The 23,814-nt window shown below is 41.0% G+C and overlaps 1 protein-coding gene across 1 annotated transcript in view; it reads right to left on the bottom strand.

Annotated features, from left to right (window-relative positions):
- Nucleotides 1-1,456: 1,456 nt before the first annotated feature.
- Nucleotides 1,457-23,814, bottom strand: part of bcl2l1 (BCL2 like 1) — a 42,360-nt gene continuing 20,002 nt past the window's right edge. The window contains exon 3 of the mRNA XM_061839959.1: nucleotides 1,457-1,663. Coding sequence (XP_061695943.1) covers nucleotides 1,520-1,663 — 144 coding nt within the window. The 3' untranslated portion in view covers nucleotides 1,457-1,519. The remainder of the gene's footprint in view (nucleotides 1,664-23,814) is intronic.

Raw genomic sequence — 23,814 nt, forward strand, 5'->3', positions numbered from 1 at the left:
TTCAAGTTGCCGTGCATTATATTTATGTGATAGTTACATTTGAGTTTAACCTAGTGTGTAAATGATGCTAAAATATAAGAATCTAGAATGCAGATTGCTAGAAAGGCTAAATCTTCAGAATAAGATGAAGCGCAAATCAAGAGACGAGCACACATGACCGTGTCATAAATTTTATTAACTGCTCATACTTGATGTTTAACAGGGGGTGTTAAATGATCAGTGCTACCAACATTACAACTTTACATCCAAATATCTAACATGCTGAGAGATGTCCTATCTGCGATGTGAGCTGCTACGTTTGCTGCATTCGTCAGCTACTGTCTAGTAAATGAGGACAACATGGCGCCCCCTCCCTCTTCCCCAACACAAACATACACCGTTCCGGCTGACTGAACATTAACTGTAAAATAAAAATAAAACGCCTCTCAAAATTGAGCACTAAATCAGAAGGGAGTACTGGGATTAGATTGTTTTAAAATGCCAAATATAATTTAAAAACAAAATGAGCAAAATGTGAGCTCAATTAAGTTTGGGAACCTGTCAGTTAAAATGTCTTCTCACAAACAAAAATAAAAAAAAAAAAGCACCACACATTACAAACTACCATGTGAGACTGTCAGAGAAGAATGCAGCATTTAAACAAAAAAAATCATCGTTGCTTGGCAGGAAGTGGCTGCTCCACGCCGTTCCGCCAACCACATCCTGCTTTTCACTTTCCATATGGCACATCCATGCTCAACTAGTAATGTGTGCCAGAGCGTGTACACCACAAGAGTACAGTAGCCAATTTTATTCGTCATTTTAGATCAAGTTTTGGGAACCAGTTACTTATACAGGACCCTACTAAATTGATGTAAAAAAAATGACATGTTCATAACTATGTTATTATCATTTGAAAGTTTTTGGATGAGTTATAACAGTTCCTCTTAGATTACACGTACAATCTTCACAAAATGCTCGATACGTTTTTCCTGTGAAATTTCTGGAGGAACCTGAAATCCATGAAACCCTGAGAGGTGACCTTAAATTTGACCCTCTCTGAAAGGTTATCGTGCATTTTGAGTTCATCCTGAAATTGCACCTGAGAGCTTTGTATCCCAAACAAAAATTTGTGAGCAGTGTGCTGGATATGGTGGGCCGGTTCTCATACACTTGCGGCCCATCAAGCTTTAGCCTCAAAGTATCCCCCCCCCCCAAAAAAAAAAAAAAAACACTGCCTGAAACCATGTCTGTGTTTATGCTGGTTAGTTTTTTTGTTTTTCTCTTTTATGCTGAAGTTAGTGGGCAGGGGTGGAGAGGATTGAAGTGAACACACAGACCCTCCTTCGACTTTTTCCTCACAACAGTCCAAAAACAATGTAAGTAAATTCTCAGTCCAACAGGTGATGGCAGAGGAATCAACTTCAGCAATGGAACCTTCAATTCAACATGAGTTTGTTTTTTTTTTTTTTGTGTGTGTGTGTGTGTACCACATTTGTATGTGTGTGTATAATTAGGGCAGTGATGGCCCCCCCTCCCATCACAGGCGTTTCTGGGCGATGAGAGAGCCTACCACCACCCCGGTCACCAAGGTCATACCGGCCAGAAGCCACTTCTTGAAACTTTCCTGGGAGCGTCGGACCTCCGCTGCCGCATCGTGGCCGAAGATCTCAGCAAAACGCTCCTGCAGAAAAAAAAAAAAAACTAATGACAATGCCGGTAGTGCTGTTCATCATCCAGAATTGAGCCCACTTCTTGATTTTATGTAGCCGATTAAACTTTAACGTTAAGATGCATACAGTTTTCTGGAAATACTATTGCACATAATCATTAGTATGGACTCAAAAAGCAGACAGTAAGGCCCTAATTCCATCTGTAAAGAACTTACACTTACAGTCCAGTCATTGTTATATTCATTTCAATTTAATTTGATTAAATTCAATTTATTTTTTATTTCTCTTAGACATTGACAAGGCCTATCAGCTTTTTAAAAAATGAAATTCCCCCAGTGATCGTAAGATGTTACGTACATCCGCTCAAACGTTTAGGTGGATTTGTACTTTATAAGTACTTCAATATCTGCCTGCCATTATTTTCCCTTCTGATCGCAACATAATCCAATTTGAGGTAAAGGCTGATAACTGAACGCAGGAGTCATTTAATGCTGTAAATATGCAGAATTTTATACATTTCTATAAACTATTTCCCTGCTTCACTACCTACTGGCAACCAGCAGAGGGGGGCATTCATGTCCAAGTAGTTTGCTGCAGTGTACATTTGGTAAAGGAACATTTTCAACAATGCAAATTAAAGTTTGCAGTGCTGCTAAAGGTGTAAAAAGTGAATAGAGTGAGTTTACCCAGCAAGTGGATGTTACAATCAACTGTTTTGGTAGATTGGAAGTATTTTTATTTGTCCTATCTGCAGAACTGTGTCTAAAGAGGGCGTGATCATTATTCCTAATTAATTTGGTTACAGCTGGATTTTCTGTTTGGCCTCAAGGAAGTTTTTCTCAGAGCCTTTTAAAGAAAAGTAGTCAGTGTTCAGTTATTGGTCCTTAACTGCCTGCGCATACGCTGACACCCCCCTTGAAACGGCTGTTTAGGCAGCATCATTTCCATACTCAAAAGACGCCAGGTATGTTCAGCTTGCATCTCAAATGTAACCTCCAAAATTTGCTCGAGGCACAATGAAGTTTCAAGAAGCCATGCTTCAATTACAAGGAACTCATCAAAATCAAACTTGTCCGAGAGATTTTTTTTTTTAACCAATATTGAATACCTGACAGTTGGGCAACACCTCAATTGTGGAAGATTTTGCTTTCTTATCATTGCACGCAGCCTTAAAATGGCAGCAAAGTCAAAAGAGGGAGGAAAAAATGCCAGACCTTGTGTGATGGTCCTCCCTCAAAGACGATGCTGTGGGCTGAAATATTTTGACGCAGTAACCCCACCCCTGCCACTCAATATTTCCTTCCAGCTCTTCAAAAATCACGAGTCCTCGGTTTGGCACACATTACAACTTTCACAAGCCCCTGATGTTGAAGTGCATGTGAGTTTAATAAAAATTAACCTGTGTTGCGTGTAAACTTTGATGGGTACGTGTTATCAGCACAACTGCTGGTCTGTCAGTGACTAACCATTTTCAGCGTGGAGAGGTGAAGATCTCTTGAACTGGACAATATTTAACAAACATTTTAATTAACAGTCAGGTTGGCTTCATACAACAACTGCCTACAACTGTGTATGGAGCTTACAGTCACCATGGCAACACACTTACTGGCCACGAGTAAAGTCAAAAGTCCCAGAGGCCACCTCGATCACAATGCGTTTTAACACATTTTAGATACATGGACAGAGCCGTATGATTAGCTACAAACCCTTCCCTGCAACCTATGTCAACCACGTTCATTTTAGTTGTTGTTCCTAGCCCAAGCCCCCCAATAGCGACCAGCCACTGAAAAAAAAATTGAGTGTAGTTGGAATTCTTCACCAGTGGGGGGCGTCTGTTAAGTTCAAAATGGACAGGAGTCTGACTCATGTGTGGTGGGTTGTGGTAATGATGCTCAATGTCAAAAAATTGCAAGTCATCCTCAATTAGTCGGACAAAAAATGAGCTGTGACTAATTCCGGGTAGAGGGGCTAAAAAGCAGGGGGAACATTACGGTCTTGTATTGATGATTGATGACTGCAGACTGATGAAACCGCAGAGGTGCTGATGGTTGTTTCTGGAAACTCAGGATGTGACTAGAGGAAGTTAAACAAGACGAGAGTGTCTGTTGATTGAGTCACAATGGTAGAGACTATCACTATTGAGCAGGTTTATCATGAAAGCGCAACTGTTAAAGTATTACTTACACGTACTGCACCACTTTTACTTCCCATTGTTGTTTCACTGAGGTACCGCTCACTGGGTATATTGAGAGTCCGAATCGCTTAATCTTTGCCAATACCAAGTCCCACTCCTCTCTTTTCACATTAATGTTTATACTGGGGGCACGTAATCGATTGGTTACCACATCTGCCTCACAATTCCGAGGATGCGGGTTCAAATGCAGCCGTGTGTGTGTGTTATGTTTGCATTTTCTCCTGCTGTCTACATTAGTTTTCTCCAGGTACTCCAATTTCCTCCCACCTCCCCAAAAACATGCATCATAGATTGATTGAAGACTACATTGCCTGTAGGTGTGAATTTGAGTGGACATGCTTGTTTATGTGTGTCAGACATTTGGCCGGCCACCAGTTGAGTATGTAACCTGCCCCTCAGTGGGCTGTGATAGGCTCTAGCTATATGTGAGGATAAGCAGTAAAAAAATTGGATGGAATTAGAATAACTGCCACAAACCAATCATTAAAAAAAAAAAAAAAAAAAAAAAAAAAAAAAAAAAAAGCAGAATGGCCAAACCCTGCCGTTACATAGAAAGAATAAATATAGGACAGCAAAGAGGCATTCATCATTAATAAATGTGAAATATTCATATATATATCAAATATGCTAGCCATGCCGCAGTGAATTATAATTCACGGTGGCAGCAGTCTGCGTGCGTGACTAAATCAGTTAACGTCATATCTGCGCATGTAGAATCACAAAAATAAAATCAGATTGACATAGGGAGTAGGGGAAAAAAAAAATACTGAAGCCTTGGGAAAAACTAGGACATGTGGCCAGTCTGATGACAGATTGGCTGAGCTCCAATATGTACTACATCTTGGATAAAAGAAGTTTAATGCATTTTAATAGATGATGCATGATGTTGCATTATATGTATATGTATCTATGCATGGTTTGAGAATGTTCTAAATACAAACAAAAACAAGTAAAAACATTGATAAACCATAGATTTGTGCATCAAACCGGCATTCGCACAATTTAAAAACAAATTGGGGGTGGGTGAGGGCCTCATGAGGGTTGCGGGCATGCTGGAGCCTATCCCAGCTGTCTTCAAGCTAATTAAATGTTATTTGGTCTTTGGTCCTCCCATTAGTTGTGTCACAGTAGAAAGATTCTGACTTGATTATTAAAAATAAATAAATATTTCAAATATTGCAATAAAGTTGAAAAATTCAATGGAATTAGCCAATTAGTCATTTTTAAATACCTACTACCATCAAAGGCATTTTAACCTGAACAATACAAAAGTTTCATTGAATTATGAAACAAACTTTGGTTAAAGAAAACTGTAGAAAATGGCTATAGCTTGATATAAGCTGTTACACAAACTCCTGGGAGTTATTTTCGTTGCTATCCTCTTTGTTCGAACAAAGGTACCTTTAATTTCATCAACTTCTACTGAGCGGGCACAAACTGTGGCGAATCCGGGACGTGCACTCATACGCAGTCAAACTCAAAAGAAGACAGTCCATTGGGTACCTTCACCACAGACACTTGGTCATCAGTAAATTAATTGCAATGAAGTTATACCAGGGTTCATACTCAATCTGACCCAAAAAAATTTAAGGGCTTTTTAGGGGCATTCTTAGGGGCTGACACGAAAAATTTAGGGCTGACATGGAAAAAATTTAGGGCCATCGTGGGAAATCAGGAGTAGGGAAAAAAGACTCACCCAATGGTGCCATCAACCATTCTTGGTTCATCAATTGTTCCAGTATCTCAGTACCTGTGACAGTTGATCACCTGTCGCCCCTTGTGGTAGTTCTCATTGATATGACCATTGTCAACGTCTTCACATAACAGTCTACAGAAAAACAGATTCTAACTACAATCGCAACTATATACACAAATGTCTTCTACTGATGTCTGTTTCAGCACCCCTACTCTAGCTCCTTGAGCCTGCCCAGTGCCTCCTCTATTTGTTGGAGCAGAGGTGCCAAAGTGGCTCTCTTGTGCTTTGCTCTGCCTCTGAGTGCATTGGCCTCGGTGATAAACCTCAGCTTCCTCTTTTCTTCTGCCTCCTCACACAGCCTGTCAGCCTTCACAATAAGCGTAGATATGTCAGTCTGTATTCTGGCTTTTTTAGCTTTGAGGCAGTAGAGATGAAAAGTGGGCAGCGACGCCAAATGTAGCCAGGTACGAAGTCTTCCTTTCCCCACAGTGGTAGTTTTTGGCAATGTCACTGTCTGGGAAGATGACTGCAAACACTTTTGAATTATTTTCACAAGATTTGTAACTGTAATGGCTGCAGATCACTTTTAAAGTCCACACGATCTCTGCCTTTAACGAGTCCGTGTTTGTGTATTGAACTACGTTCATAAAGCCTGACTTTTGGCTGGTTGAAGTCGATGGCTGGACAACTGTAGGTGCGCATGCACTGCTAGTACCACTGCCTAAAGTTGATGCTTCACTATCTTGATATTTTAGAAACAGATTCATACCAACGGAAGATGAGAGAGTCTTCGCCAAATCAGCGTGTCTCCTGTTTTTCCGGTGCGACTCCAGCGCTTTGACGCCCATCTTTTCAAGCTGGTAACTCTGCTTGCACAGATGGCAGTAAAACATGTGCCGATCTTTTGGATCTCGACGAACCCCGCTCCCAAACTCCTTACTTTCAACCCAAGCTTCTTGGAAAAATGCACTTCCCCGTGATACAAGTTGGATTGATGAAAGAACTACGCTACGTCGTAATGAAGACGAAGTGAAATGCCTACTCACGGAAACAAACAATGGAATATCGACAAGATGGCGACTAGTTGTCAACACGGTGACTTCCGCTGACAATTTCCGGCTGTTTTGGACGCCAGACGGATTGCTATTTTTTTTTTAGGGAGAATTTTGGCGGTAGAGGTCCTCCCTTCGAATTTTTTTTTTTTTTTAATTTAAGGCCTTTTTAGGTTTTCGCGGATGTTAAGGACTTTTAGGAGCCCCTAAATGCACCTTCAAAAATTTAGGGACTTTTAGGGCCGTGTGCGAACCCTGTAATGAGTTTCCCCAGACAGCACAGCAGAATCCACTGCATACAACACTGACTTTGCTGAGAAAGCTTCCTGAGCTGCAGACTTCCACAGGTCGGCAGTTTGAAGCCAATTTATCGTGCTGGCTCCCAAACAGTTGCATGCACACAACTTGTCGGAAAGCAGGCAGTCATTGGATGACTGTCAGTCTTGGACTGTTAGCTTGGTTCTGCGATGTTAAAACAAAATACCTCAGTATGGGCCAATTTTTGGTACTTGGTGCATCATTACTACCCACATTGTGAAAATTTCACCCAACACGGATGGTTGTGGGACTAAACCGACGCAATAAGCGCAAAGACAAAATTCCTTAAGAGTAATGTGAAAATAGCAGCATTGATGTGCACAAGAAAAATTACAGGAGGCGAAAGCGTTTCATGCAATGTCGTCCTAATGACAGGAACTTGTGGGGGGGGGGGGAATCTTGCTGCAAAGTTTTCTAAGAATTTCACCGCCTGTTGACATGTTGGCGGAAGATAAGCTGTTGCAATGACCTCAATTGCGCGCGTGTGTGTGTGTGTGTGTGTATAAAGTGACTGCTTGAACAGCATTCGTCATGAGACATTTTAATATATTTACTTTCATCTCAATATGTGGTTTTCATTAATTTATTGGACAAGGGCATCATTGTGGCCAAAAAAAATTAGCAATGTGCCAATCGTGCTTTCACTCACTGCAGAAAAAGACTAAATATTGTACATTTACATTTGGATCTGTATTCCAAACACTGGAGAGGATTATTGATAGCTGCTGTGGTGGCCTGCAAGGGCTAACTTTTAGTTTCGGCAGGCACTCGTGACAACCAAGTTTCTGCGTCCGTTTAAGAAGCCTCCATTGCTCCTGTTTGCTTATGCTGCTTCGTAGGCCACTGGGTCTTGCTGAGAGCTACGCTCCAAAGGAGGCAAACGTTCAATGCTCAAAAGTTAAAAACCCAATTTCAACGTGATAGTGATCGTATGGTAATTTATGTTGGATATTGACTATTATTTGGTGTTGTGGGGAAATAATGTTGGTCAAAATATCCACGACTGTCAAAAGCCAATGCAACAACTGCTGCTGACAACCAATCTACCAATGAATGAGATGGCCCGTGTTGTCTGTTTGTTTTTTCTTCCCCCCATATTGGACCTATTAGTATTACAGGACAACTGGTAATATACACGTGCAGGCCATGTGTTACCAAAGGGCTATTCTTCGCGCAACACTGGTGTAGGTGAACTTTTAAACATAAATTGCAATCTCCAAAGTGAAAGAATGCAAATGTTGAACACTTTGGAGTTAAACCAGTCATTGACTGAAAAATAGTTTGGCGTTTTACAATACCATTAGGTGAGAGTATTGTACAATCTTTGTTTTGCATGACAACTTCTGTTGCCTTTTGTCCAGGTCACTTTTAAAAGATATAGGCTATATAGCCTAGTCTATAGCCTCGAGCTTTTACCTGGATGACTAAAGGTTTAACAAATTAAGGTGAAAATGTTACCAGCCTGAACACCGTCTATTTCATGTCGCCTGTTGACATGGAAAATAATTTTAATTCCCAAGTCAAAAGGCAACTTGTGAGGTTCCGCTGCATTTAAAAAGCCTTGTGTATGTGAGGAAACAGTAGAAACAAGTGATGGTTTCACATTCAGACCCAAGCACAGGCCTTGCAACCTAAATGTTAATCAGTATTCGGAATGTGGGAAGCTGCCAAGAAAAAGAATGTCTGCCTTCCTTCGCTCTCACCTTGACTTCCTCCAGGCCTTGATTGTGGTGCACACTGAGATTAAGAGCAAACCTCCAGATAAATATAAACCCAAACTGAACCCTTCCCAATCTCACAACAAGACTTCTGACACAGATGGCTTGATGACTAAACTACTGTGGCAGGACACTGCAGGAAGCTTTACTGAAGTTGACGGAAGAAGGAAGGAACCATGAGGGATTGATGAAGGTTCCAAGTACATAATGAATCATGCCAACAATCATGACGCATTGTATTTCAATGGTTGATTTAATTATTTCTAAAGAAAAATGCTCAGCCTTGAGCAAAGGCTTTGGATTCCTGTGTAATCAGCCAGGAACAATGTGAGCAATGTGGGTGTAGCGGACAAGCACCTTGTGATGAGGGTGACTGACACCTGGGACAAGGGACAAGTCAAGGCATGTCAAACATACACAAGCCATATTGATCATGTGGAAGTGCTGAGGGTTGAAACGCGCGCGCGCACACACGCACACACACAACAATAACATTTGTGGAAAAATAACCACTTTCAAAATTTACAGGCTTTTAAAAATGAGCACAATTTCTTGTCAAAGCGATGGCTGATCATTTACTTTAGTGACTTATATTTGTGAAGCAACCTTTGTGTTGTACTAGCACAAACACCTGAAGCATCATCACAACTGTCATCAGCCCGTGTATCAACATTGAACCAATGTTTATTTCAAGACACTATACACATCCAGCAATTTAACTCCTTCAGTTTCTGATCAAGTCTTTGTCTTTTAAAATTGTTTGCTACATTCGTTGGCAAACTAAATGGCTTAAAATAATTTCGATTTTACAACTGTAGAGGGATCCCTTAGACAGAAAAAGTTAATACAATTCCTGAGTTTCTGGCAGTATTGTCATTTGAAATCGCGCATCTTCATACCGATGATTTTAGGATTTTTTTTAAGGTTTTACAAAATACGGATATACACTTTGTATTAGGCAAAATCAGTGTAAATTATTACTACATCTTTTAAGCGTGGCACGGCAGCAGAGCTGTAGAGCATTGGCCTCACAGTTCTGTTTGGACGTTTTCCCCGTGCCTGTGTGGGTATTCTCCAACCAAAGGAAAAAACAATGTTTTACAGGACCATGTTTTGAGAACATCTATAGAGCTTGTGCACCTACGTCACTGAAATCACGTGACCGGCCATATTGCCAGTCAAACAAAGCATTGTTCAATGCCAAGTCCGTTGAGACAAAACACATATGTCTTATAACACGACGCCTAGAGTTTTGTCAGATACCGTTAAACATTTAGAAGGTGATAAAAATCAAAGGTACGTCGAAAAATGAGAGACACTTGGCATAGAGGACCCATATTTAATGCAGAAGACGATGTTTTCGCCGATAAGAAATTGGACTTAATTTGCTTCCGCTTGTCTTAGACAATTGGGTATACACATGGATCTGGTGAGTAAGTCGTCGAGATTTACACGGAAGAGTTTGAAAGCGTGGAAAAGTCTGGACGCATACAAATACTTCGTTGCTGGATCTGTTCTCAACAGGGAGACGGCTCGTGAACGCGGAAGTGTGTTTGGCTTCATGTTAACCTTCGCCGAAATCCATCGATCTTTTCAGCTAGTATTCAATACAAATACCAATATTTAAATAAATGACCCCTGGTTTTACACAAACCCTCATTCATTAACTATAATTGGTGGGGTTAAAAAAAAAAAGTCATCTCCACAGAACGTACATGGAAGCAATTGCGGCCACACGTTAACCAGTACAACAGGTCTTGGGCAATTTGAAAAATCTGCTCTGGTTCAACGGCTCCCACAGCACAGAGCAGCTAGGTTTGACCGGCAATATGGCGCCGTGCAAACTGACGTCACGAGCACATGCTCTATTGGCTGCTAGAACCTTTATTTCAACAAGTGTTGCCCGCGCATTGCCATAGAGGCCGACAACTATAATAACCTAAATTGGCCATAAATAGTCTATGCTGATTTTATAATGTAAGATGCAAATACAATTCCACTGTATTTTGTAAATTATTTACTTATTTTACTTGCAATCGTTACAGACAAAGCAAAATTATTAGATGTATAAAATATCCTCAGAAATACTGGAGAAGTCCACTAAAACGTATCAAAAAAATGTAGTGATGAATGTCAATAGATTTGGCTTTGTGTTTCTAAAGGAGACTTAAGTCGCCTGTTGTGTGCCCTTATGATTATTTAGATAAACCAGGAAATTCACAAGCATATTATTTAAACATTATACAAAATATTTCAAGTGTTAATTGAAGTTTGTTGAGTATGGGATCTACCGTATTTCCGCATTGTTAAATTGTTCTCTGTTCCTTTGTGGACGACGCATATCTATTGGAGGTATCTGAGAAGAGATATTGAATAACGGTAACTGCCGTGGTTATCTTTTACTCAAATTACAGATGAAAATTGAGCTATTGTGCTGCTGTGTTATAGCTCTCTATCTTGAGCTTTACTGCTTGCTTTAAGGCTTCTTTATACACCCGTGGTCGCACAGCCGACAAATCACGTGACCTACGCATTGCTCCGGGCAGCACCGCTATTGCTTGTGTGTAGCCAGGCACGCACACTGTAAATAAATAAATAAATAAAGGTTACTGCGCAACAAAAGCATCTCTCCTGATTGGCTCGTTGTAGTCACATGCTTTGATGACGTGCTCACCGTTCCTCCTGGCTCCACATAGCACCTACGCCACCGCTTTCTCGATCGATTTTGTAGCATAAACAAACATATCTGGCCATTTAGGTCCATTTCTGCAAGCAGACCCTCTTCCACAGTTCCAATTGTTGTTGCTTTGTTCCTTGTTATGGAGAGGAAAGTTAAAAACTGCTACCGGAAATTACCATAATGTGCTGCGGAAACCACACCCCGTCGTCACCCTAGTCAAAACCAGCCATAGTGACACCTCTGTCTTGGAGAACTCTAGGACATTTTCAACACTGAGCATGTGGGTTGTGCTCAGTATAAAGGCAAACTACGCGCAGAAGACCCGCAGTGACATCCGTGCGGTCAGTCACTGCGACGTGAGTATAAAGAAGCCTTTTACATCTCAGCTTTACGATCTTTAAGTGCCTTTTCTACACCTGTCACATTAAATATTCATTGTACGTTCAGGATCTAAGAGTTCCTGGTTCATTTTGTCAGCAGCAAATGTTGATTGCAGTATATTCTATCAGCCACCCTATGTCCCACCCGGCAGGTAAAGTATTTCACTTTAAACTCCCCTTCTGCACTTCCATTTTATTCAACCACACCTATTAATTCCTGCTCTGCTCCCACGTAGGAAATCAGCCCGGTCCCAGTATGAAACTTTCCATGTCTTCTGAAGTGAAAAGGGGTTGGGGGAAACCTAGGGGTGGAGGAAATCATCTAGTTGGTTGCCCAGCAACCGGAAAACAGCCGATTAGTCTGCGTTGCTGACAAATGGCCCAAACACTGCCTGTGGAGAGAGGAGCGTTTTAACGATCATTAGTGGAGGCTTCTTATTCATCATCTCTGACTGGTTGGTTGCTCCTGTGTTGCGCCATAACAAGCTACAACAATCTAAGACATGGCTATTCTATTAAAATGTGCAAAGAAAAAGGGAAAACTCATTGCTAACAGTACCTCACAAAGAGCAATTCAATGACATTTTGTCATTAACTGATGATACATTGGACTTTTACGAATGTACATGCACGCGTGCACACACACAAGCAGGCTTTGACGACAGAAGAATCTAGTGCAAGCATCGGGCTGTACACAGATCAGGATTTTTGGGGACGGTCACCGAGTCAATCACAAGATGGAGCAATAAGTTTTTAAATGACCTGCTCAGCATTTACTGCATGTGTATGTGTATTTAATTTCCCCAAAAACATTAACAAGAAATAATGTTGCCATGTTTATCTATTTATGCCAGTGAGGCATAGTGACAAGACAAAGAACAAAGTGATGGTCTTCTCTTAGATCGCAGTAAAGTACGTACACCAAATCAGGGATAGTGGTACCTCTACTTACGAAAGTCTCTAGTAAAGAAAAATTCAGGCTATGAAACATCTCCTTGGAAAACTATTGTCTCTACTTACATAGAAAAATACTGTTTGCCGTGGTAATGGATAGGCTGATAGATGAGGTTAGACTGGAATTCTCTTGGAGCACGATGTTCGAAGATGACATTGTGAACTGCAGTGAAAGCATGGAGCACGTGGAGGAACAATTAGAAAGATGGAGGCGTTCACTATAACAATCCAGAGCAATGGTGAGTGTGGTAAGGAAGTGAGGAAACAGGTCCAAGCAAGTTGGAAAAGCTGACAGAAAGTGTCAGGTGTGCTATGTGACAGAAGAGGCACTGCTAGGATGATGGGCAAAGTTTATAAGACAATGGTGAGGGCCATGATGCACTGATGAGAGACTGTGGCACTGCAGAAACAACAGGAAGCAGAACTTGAGGTAGCAGAAACAAAGATGTTGAGGTATTCGCTAGGAGTGAGCAAGTTGGATAGGATTAGAAATGAGCTCATCAGAGGGACAGCCAAGGTTAGAGGTTTTGGAGACAAGGTTCTACAGAGGAAACTTCCATGGTTTGGACAAAGTTTTAAGCAATTGAAGGTGGGGAACATCAACCTACCAAAAGGAGGGCAAGCCCAAAAGAAGTACACACACATGCACGCACACACAGTTGAAGCCAGTAGTTTGTACACACTGCAAAAACATTTCATTTATTGTTTCACTGTCTGAAGTCAAATGAAACTAAACCGCTTGTTTTTCAAGAGTACTACCAGAAGCTTGTAGAAACTCACCCAAAACGTTTAACTCATGCTGTTCAGAGGAATTGCTTTTCAATACTAATGTAGGTAAACCTTTGACCTCAAAGAAAGTATAAACTTCAAGAAATTCTCTAATTATTGTGGCATTGACCAAAATTGATTTTGGTGATCCCGATTGACCTGAAACAGGAAAGGTTTAGTCTGATTTGACGTCAATGAGACAAGAAATGAAATGTTTGTGCACAGCATATTCAAACATTTGGCTTCAACTGTATATACACACACAAACAAAATACACTTTTGGTCATCAGGCATGAAAGGTTTTTAGTTGTGTGCATAGCTTCAATTTTCCGATTTGATTGGCTGGTACAAAGAAATGTCATCATTGCCTTCCTAAAAGTCCCTGCTCTTTTCCACATTTTTTTTTTAAATCATTTTCCATCAGCCTGCTCCAAATTACATTAGACAGAGAGTGAACAATGGTTTGGTGTTAGGGTATGAAACAATGAGTGCTGCAGAGTTCCAGGCAGTTCAGTACAACTAAGCAAAATGTATTCCCCTTTAACACAATGCTGTGTAGGCTATTCTCAGGTCACATGTGCATGTTGATGCTTTGGGGTGAAGAGTGCAACAAACATTCACATGGTTAATGTCACAGACACAAGAAACTGGAAAGTTAACGATTGTGTAGGGACTCACGTGGGTAACAAATACATGACTCAAAAGGAGCAGCATTCTTATGTGATGTGCCTGAGACTCTTTTTAGTGATTACACACACATTACTCCCATACAAAACTTGAATGCACTTTAATTTTTTTCATGCCTCACTTGCAAAGGTCTTATCTGAGTTTCAGTGAATGAAATGAATGAGTCATGAGGGAAATGCCTTCTCTTGAACGTTTCACTTTACAACCCTGACTAAACTGCTGCTGACATTCAAATTAAAAAGGGATCACTTGACTTTTTTATGGAAACAGTAGGTCACAAAGAAATGGTTGGCAATGTATACAATATATGTATACTATTAAAACAGGTAAATGAGTTGGAAAAAGCATAACTGCCCTGAAGTTCAAAAGGAGCATGTTGGCTGGCCTAATACCCTTTTCCACCAAACAATATAATTCAGTAAACTGTGGGGAAAAAACTGGAAAGGGTATTGGAATAACTATTTATGTACACCACCTTTTAGACAGCCTCCATTGGTGTCCCAATCTAGTGGTACAGCACCTAAAAGGAGGATCTTTAAAAGGAAGATCTTTTTGTTGGAGAATGGTCACTGCAAGCCAGCAAAATGTCTTGAAATGGAGATTTATATGTAGAAGAAGAAGAGAAATAAAACAATGCTGGAAACCTGTAATTGTTTTTCTTTGTTTACTGTGTGGACTACCTGTGCAAAGATCTGTGATGGCAACAAGCCAGTTCAGAAGTTGCACGCTTCAAAATCAGTACTTTGCCGGACAGAACCAAGACAGAGAAGGCTCAGAGAACAGAAATAATAGCACCCTTCTTAAGATAAGCATCTTGCAACAGCTTCAAAAGTTATTTTGAAACATTTTTCCCTCTTCTGGTGTCAAAGTGTTGCCAAGTCAGAATAAAAGCTTGCGCTCCCAAAACCAACCCCACGTGGTCGTCCTCCTTTACAAGGACTTGCTTCTCCATCTTCATTACAATGCTTAAACATTTTAGGAGCAAGGAAGTCTGCCAACGATCTCACATGATCAGGCCCAAAGGGAAATCTAAGTAGAGAAGCCCACAGCCTAGTACAATCTGGTAAATCAAGCATTAAGTAGACAATAGGATGTCAACAAGCAACTTAGAAACATAACTCAGTGTGGACCCACACTGAGGAAAATGGGAAACAGTGTCTGAGAAGTCTTCACAGTGCTTCACTTTCCAGATTTTATGTTAGTCTTAATCCAAGATGCATATATATTTTTTTTTTGCATCTAAAATGATCAAAGCTGCCACACCAGCAGCTTTGATCATTTTAGATCTTTTTGTCTCTGTATTTTATATACAATGTTCTAACGTGTTTACCTATTCCACGTTCATCTATCCAGACAAAAAGGTTTTACTTTGTCAATTTGATACAAGTGCATCCTTTATGGTTGATATTGGCCAATAATTCTGGCAATATTTCTTGTCTTTCAGTAGAGTGGGGAGCACTGTAATAATTGCTTCCGTCCATGAGGGGGCATTTTGTCCCTATTCATAACCCAATTAAAAGCGGCAAGAACTATGTGTAATTTCTTCTCGAAATGTCATACCATTCGGAAGGAGATCCATCCCTTCCACGTGATTTGTTTTTAATTTTGCATTTCCAAATGTCATTTAATTTCTGATGTTTTCAATTTGTATTGTGCCAATTGAGGGTAAATCCAGGGAGTCAGGAAGGGTTATGGTGATTTGTAAGAGACTAAGAATAAAGATCCTAAAAGTCAAAATATTTTCAGTCTTCTTATTTAGATTTAAGTTTGTTTGTCTTGGGATCAATTTATTGAAAGTTGTTTCTCCTGGTTTTCATAAGCGTCTTGCTAACTTCATTGAACGGCCTGATTTGTAATTATTTTTCCCTCATCCTTTCGGCTTGTCCCAGACAGGGTCTTTTTCCATGTAAGCCTATCTCCAGCTTCCTCTCTAACACCAACTCCCCTCCTGTCCTTCCTCACATCCATCAACCTTATCTTTGGTCTTCCTCTAACTCTCTTTGCTGGCAGTTCCATTCTAATCACCCTGAGACCAATATACCCACTCACCTCTGGACGTGTTCAAACCATCACAAACATCATCTGCTCTCTAACATTGCCTCAAAAACATCTTAACTTTGGCTGTCCCTCTGATGAGCTCATTTCTAATTACAGTATATCCAACCTGGTCACTTCTTGAGCGAACATAGTCACCTTCATGGTGTCACTGTCTCAAATTTATACATCAATGCCGTGCTCAGAAACTTTGCCCTTCATGCTAGCAGTTTACTGTAACACAACACACCCAACACCTTCTGCCACACCTTGCAACCTGCTTGGACTAGTTTATCACACATCATTTCTCTGGACTATTGACCAATAATTTAAAGTCATCCAGCTTTGCTATCAGTTCATCCCTGTAGCTTCACTCTTCCAGCGTCAACTCTGATATTCATGCGATGTGTTATTTTGGCTAATTTTCATTCCACTCTTTTAATTCATGTCTAACTGTTCTTCCGCCTGCTCCCTGCTTTCACTGCCTACCACAATCTCATCTGCAAGTGTCATAGTTCACGGGATTCCAGTCTAACCTCATCTGTCAACCTATCCATCACCACTGCAAACAGGAAAGCAGCTTGGTTGATGCCTGTTGCCTTCCCACGTCCACCTTGATTTCGGCTGTCACGCCTACAGCACACCTCACTGCTCTGTGCCATCATACAGGTCCCGTCTTATTATAACATACTTCTTTGCCACTCGAGACACCCGGTGGAGTACGAACGTTCCTCTCTGGGTACTCTGTCATACGCTTTTTCTTAAGATCTACAAAGAGGATATAGCACCTACTGACTTTTGTACTTTTACATGTTCCTCAAGGCAAATCATGCATGTCACACTTTTTCAAGGCATGAAGCCATAGCTTGGATCACAAATACATTTGTCCCGAGTCTACCCTTTTGCATAACTTAAGTGTGTGGCACATCCAATTTATTCCTCCATCCCTCTGCATATCACATTTGTTCTTGAAAAGTGGGCACCAGGACACTTTTCCTCCATTGCTCAGGCATCTTCTCACCCACTTGAATTCTTCTGTTGAACAAGTTGGTCAAAAACTCCACAGTCCCTTCTAGATGGTTCCATACCTCAACAGGAATGTCATCTGAACCAACTGCCTTTTGATGTACAGTCATCGTTTATTTATATACATATTACAAAAAAATATAAAATTCTGCCTGGGTATGTAACCTAATGAGCACAAGTGTATATATTCAGTCATACTGGAATATTTACACTTTTTTTTTAAAGGCTACAGCTTTTTCATTACCACTAGGTGACATTGGTTTATTAAAATGAAAGTGTCCACACCTCAATCTCAAGGTGGAAGTGGCATATTGGAATGAAATCCATTCATTAAACCTTTGTATTTTTTCAATTCCACATTTTAGGCACTTGTCCACATGATCAATGATTGAGTCATCTATGTGGTTAAAGCGTGATGAATTGTGTCCATTAAGTGAGGATGCATTAACAAATGACAAAATATTAAACCTCTTAGTGACCAGGCTGCCATTTGTGCCAGTGAGCCTTGATGTAAGCTTTATTTTGGTCTGTAGAACCTTGCTCGGTTGCTTGGCGTGTGTGCCATTGTGCGTTTTACAGACAGTCAGATCATGAATTAAAGACAAGATTAATGAGTCAGGGCATGAACGCTCAGACACCAATCTGTTCTCACTCTGGGGCATCTCTCCACAAAACCCCATTCTGTCAACACACAAAATTTACACAAATATACACTGGGAAGTCAGAAGAAGTGTGTGTATGCATGTGCACATGCACAAGAGTGCACGACAGTACACTCTCCCTGAGCGACCCCTGAAACTCAGTCACCACAGGAAGAGGAATTTACATACTACATACTGTACCTAATGAAACAGTTCGGAATGACATAGGTGATCAACAAAACTCGACACGGGCTAGCATCACATTCTGACCATGTGATAACCATGCACAAAAATATTGCTGTTTCACAGTATTGTAATTGCATCTCTAAAAAGTATTAAATTGAAAGAGGTAACGTTATTCCATTGAACAAAGTTGATTTTACCCCATAGAATATTTGGTATTAGTGAGTGATATTAACATTGATTCTTTCCAAATACCATTAAAATGTATTAGCAAGTCTACAGTATTTTTCACGAGTTGTAGCGATGATAACTCACACATCTTCATTTCAAAGCTCTGATATTAATATACAGTTGAAACGAGATTACAGTTATGTACCGATCCATTGTGGGATCGAGAATCGGGGTTGATAACTTCATTTCAGCTGATCCAGATTGATGAAAAAGACCAGTGTTTAATTAATTTGACATTTTGATTGTCAGTGGCAAAATCCCAATGTAAAAAGATCATGTCAAATGGGAATGTAACAGCTTTTATTCTTCAATGTAACTTTTTATTGGGGGGTGGGGGGGTCATTGCAGGGGGATGTTTGTAGGTGATTTTGTGAGCTACAACAAATTGTCTTGACAGCTGTTGCTCTGGATGTGCAACGTCCCACCCAACGTAGGTTGCTTTTTTTTTTTGGGGGGGGGGGGGGGGGGGGGAGTAGCCAGCAAGTACTCACCTGCTTCCATGAGCATTGATCCCATGGAGAGCTGGCTTTTCAATATAAAAGCAACACTTGTACTTTTGCTGTACATAATACTTGTCTTTATTCTTGAGCGATATAAAGCAGGCTGGACAGGGATGCCCACAGTGCCAGATAATGGCCAACTCTGGTCTAGGCCACATTTTAATGTCAATGTCAAGTGACGGTGGCATGGCTCAGGCTGGAGTGTGGTTATCGCCCAACCCAAAGGTCTAGGGTTGGAGCCTGAGCTCCTGTGACCAAGTGTCCTGGAGAAAGATGTGGCGGGGGACTGGCTAATGAAGATTTCCGCTGTATTCTAACAATGGTTTTGAAGTTGGAACTAGTGGGTTATTCCTTATTTGCACCCCAGTTGGTTTATGCCTTTTAGGGAAAAATCAGTCATCCCTCAAGACAAACAACTTTGTCATATAATCAATTAAATTCCCCATGAAGTTTATTATTTTACATTTAATACCCATAACAGGCAAAATCAGAAAAGCAATCGAGCAAGAAGAATGTTGACTATGTTGTTGTTGTTGTTGTTTTCCTTTCGGCTTGTCCCTTTTTGTACAAATTTTTTATTATCTGCCCCGTGTTATTGAACAGGCGCCGACATTATTGCTTAGCCCCTCAAGGTTGAAATAAGGCTGGGATGAACACATGCTCTATCATTTAGTCTTCATAAAGCTGGTAGCAAACATTTGCATGAAAGCCTCATCCACCAACTCCATCCATACGACAGCTCTCCATCTTTATACATGCCACAAGACACACTAATCCTGTGATATGCCACAATCTGATCACAGATATGAGGAAAAAGGAGTAAAAGGAGGGGTACGGGAAAACAGACAATAGGGTTAGCTTTTTAATTTTGATGGAAGGAGAAAGAAGGTTTTACCCGTAGGGGGAGAACAGAGGTAAAAATTGAGAGAATGAGAAAGATGAGTGGGGGTTGGGGATGATTGCTTGTGACCTGATTTTTACCACAACGCCAGAGAAAAGTGGAGCAGCGCAACAAAACGAGTTATTCCCTTGGCTGCATGAACCCAAAATGCTCTCACCTACTGACCTACTAGCTACAACCTCATTGCGCTGAGTCACCAGCACTATCCCCACCACCGACGCTCATCTTTCACCGTACTCTGCTACAGTATGTCCCTCAAGGTGGGTGGCTACGTACACTGGGGCAAAAAAAGTATTTAGGCACCAGTTGTGTATGTTCTCCCACTTGAAAACATGAGAGGCTCGTCATTTTCATCACCTCACCTGATAGACAAAACGCCCAAAAAAAAAAAAAAAAAAAATCCAGAAATATCCTTAGCAAATTATAGTGGAAAAGTATTTGGTCAAATATTCATGAATACTTTGTTAGATAACCTTTGTTGTATCACCTGGCAAGACAGGATAATGTTTTCTGTAAGTTTTAAGTATTTCCACAAATGCTGGTATTTCAGCCCATTCCTCCATGCAGATCTCCAATGGATCAGTTTTGTTTCTGGGCTGTCGCTCGGTAAGATACATTTAAACCCCCTCCAAAGATTTTCTGAATTTGAGAGCTGAAGACTTGCTAGGCCACTCTGGGACCTTGAAATGCTTCTTACGAACCCACCCTTTTGTTGCCTAGGCTGCGTTTGGGATCATTGTCATGCTGAAAGACCCAGGCACATTTCATCTTCAATCCCCTTGATGACGGAAGGTGGTTTTCACCCAAAACCTCAACGATACATGGCCCATTCTTTCCTTTACACAGATCAGTCATCCTAGTCCCTTTCCAGAGTGCCCCGTTTCCCCCCATAGGATAATGCTTCCACCCTCATTCTTCACATTAGGTATGGTGTTCTTTGGATGCAACTCAGCAGTCTTTCTCCTCAAAACATGACAAGTTGAGTTTTTAACATAAAAAAAAAAAATCTCATTTGGTTTCATTTGACCAGATGATGTTCTTCCAATCCTTTTTCAGATTATTCAAATGCTATCTCACAAACTTCAGACGAGCCTGAACACGTACTAGCTGAAGTAGAGGGACATGTCTGGCAGTGCAGGGTTTGAGTCCCTGGCAGCATGGTGTGTAACTGATGGTAGCCTTTCTTATTTTGATCACAGCTCTCTGCAAGTCATAACTAAATTCTATTTTTCAAGACTAATAAATTATAAATATGACTACTATTTCAGTAGTAGAGATCACTAGTCCAATTAAATCTATTCATTACAATCAGGTCATTTTAAGAGCGATTCCCATCAACCACCCATTCAAAGACGTGCGCACTGCTGCCCAAGAAAGCGCCCCGATTACATTGTGTATGTTACGTTGTTGACTTGAAGTAACAGCGATATCTGACAGCAATGTAACTGTGGTTGTTATGGTAAACTATTCTTTTAACGCACCATACAAAAATCATCCATGAGCAAAACTGCAAGATCTCTAAAATGTGAAGTATTTAGGGGGGGTGGCATAGACTGTTTCACAATTTCATTAGGAGAAGATAGCCTGTAGTAGATGACAAAGAATTAGCGGGAATGATGTATTGAGTGAGGGCCATGGCAAGGGAAGTACAGACTGAAAATAAGGGACAAAAATCGATCAGAAGCATGGCGATGAGATGCAAGACACGTATGGAAAATAAAGGATGAGGAGTGGAGGAAGGGGAGGCGGGGTGGACTGGTCCCAAGGGTGACATTTCCCTCTCATCTATGGAAGGCAGTCTGAGAGACGACGATGGATCTAACAACCTCTGTTAATTACAGAGGTGGGGGGTTGAAAGGCTGGGGGCCAAAATCATACCCAGAGCCTTTGTAGGAGGGCAATATTTATAGCTTCATTTGCCAAACTGGGGAGTCCTGTGTCTTGTTGTTACTGTACCACACAGGCACCTTCCATATCTATACAGTTTTATTTTCACTACGGCGCCCACAAGGTCAAAACACACAGCAGTGCATTGATTGGTGGAGATAAAATGGTTACTTGCAAAATGCGAATAAGGCCTGCATCAAGCCAGGCTGTCCTCCAATGTTATTTAGTAGAAGTTATTTATTTAACCCTAGATTTTGTATTTCCTCTGGGTTCAATTGCATACCTAGCCAAACCACACCAGACTTAACCTCCATACCTACTAGTATTGAGAATACATAATTATATGTGCATGTCATATCTGCAAATAGTGACAAGTCTGCATATCACTGGTCTTTGAACATAAAAAAACAAGTTCAATGCATTACTTACTGTTTACGTTAGCAGCCGTTTTGCCTTCATATACGAATAGCAACTATGGCTCCAAAATTTATCTAATTGTGGTCACGCTTTCGGGTGCCAGAATTTAATTAGCTGGATCCTGGGTGATTTAAAACATGGGCGCTGTTACATATGACGCACTCTCTCAACCAGTCATCAGCCAACCACCAGGGGGCGAATGCATGGTTAAGGCTTCATTAAAGGTCAAGTGTCAGGAAATGGATGATTTTTAGTATGTTAAAGAAAAAAACAGCCAGTATGGACTCATCCGTTTTTTCCCCACCACAAAACATGATTTTGACTTTTTTTGGAACTCCCGCCATGAATATCCTCTCAAGGGATTTGTTTTCGACAAGAAGCAGGAAGTGAGGTTAGAGGCAGTAGTGCGCTCAAGCGGACTGGTTTGTTTCTATTAGTTGTACCTGCGAGAAGATGGCTTGTTGTTCCTTTGAGTTAGACAAAATGCTGGCTCGTTTCATTGCTGGATATTGCTCAAACACTCGGGAGGATGGATTTACCCTTCATAAATTTCCAAGAGACTCGGTTCGTCGTGAAAAAATGGATTGCACGGGTGTAAAGGACGAGAGTTTCGTGGGTTCCAAATGACAGGTAGGTGTGAATACAGCTACTTAAAAAAAAAAATAGTTTGGACACGCCCACACACCATGTAATCCATCTCTCATAACGTAACAAAAGATCCGCGTATGTATAACGGGTGCTAAATGTGTTGAAGTGCGCGTCAGCACGGCTTCCGCGTAATGACTTGCGGATGAGCACAACTTCGGCTGGGCTGGCTCATACATACTGTCTGGAAGTCTGTTGTTAGAAGTAATCCGCATATCTAAATATGGCTCGAAACAATAGGGTAATATTGCCCTGGACACATCACTCGATTGGGAGATGTTCTCTTCTTCGAAAAGAGCTTCCCGTGTCTGAAGGGGTGTGTCCCATAGTAGGTGCCACAGCGTGTTTTCAATGGCGAATTTCCGGGGTGACATCACAGGCAGTATATGCAGCCAATATGGCAACCACTTTGGATGTCGTCATGGATGACGCACTCTCCGCTCATATTTATTTTTTCACATGGACATTTAAGTAAATAATGTTATATGTATTTTTCATTTCAATGTCTATTTTACAATGTTTATAGGGATGACACTTGACCTTTAAGCTTCCAAAATTAGACAGCACAGTGCCACCCTGCAGTGGGAGCTTTAGTAGTTTTTCATTCTCTGGATTGGGTGAGAAGCCACAGTGAGTCGGGTTGTTTGGGGGGGGGGGGTGTTTAAAACAAATATTGGAGATGATGGTGAGAAAAGATTTCTGGGCACACTGCAACTCAGGGGCAGTGACTTTAAATGAAGTCCAGAAGAGTTGTTTGGACCAATACATAATGTGTTCAACCATCTGGAGGAAAAAAAAGTTACCAGGTAGAAGTAGTGGACAAACTTTATCCAAAGTGGTACTGTATGAAAAACGGCTGGAGCAACTGTACTGCAAGGGCTGGTGGCGTGTTGCCTTAAGCCAAAAGGAACAAATCGCTTGGGCAGCTGACCTAACTTCATCTGGAAGCTGGCCTGACTGCAGTGAAAAGCGCGAGGAGCATATACAGAGGTAAATAAACTGTCAAGTTCTTTGCAATTTGCGACCACGACTGATCTAAGGTAAGGTTGAGTCGTACCTGTCCTTGATAATTCACTATAGTAAAGGGGATTTTCAAATGAAAACTCAGTGCTTGAAGCTGAATGTTATGGTTTAGTTGAGTTCATACATAAACTGCATCGGTTTCCGTCGAGTTTCTCTTCGTGACTGGTCTCTGCAATAGTATCTTTACTGAGACCTTGGTGATTTGAAATTCTTGGATACGTTTTATT

This window comes from Syngnathoides biaculeatus, chromosome 2 (genome assembly GCF_019802595.1).
Source record: "Syngnathoides biaculeatus isolate LvHL_M chromosome 2, ASM1980259v1, whole genome shotgun sequence".
Classification (NCBI taxonomy): domain Eukaryota; kingdom Metazoa; phylum Chordata; class Actinopteri; order Syngnathiformes; family Syngnathidae; genus Syngnathoides; species Syngnathoides biaculeatus.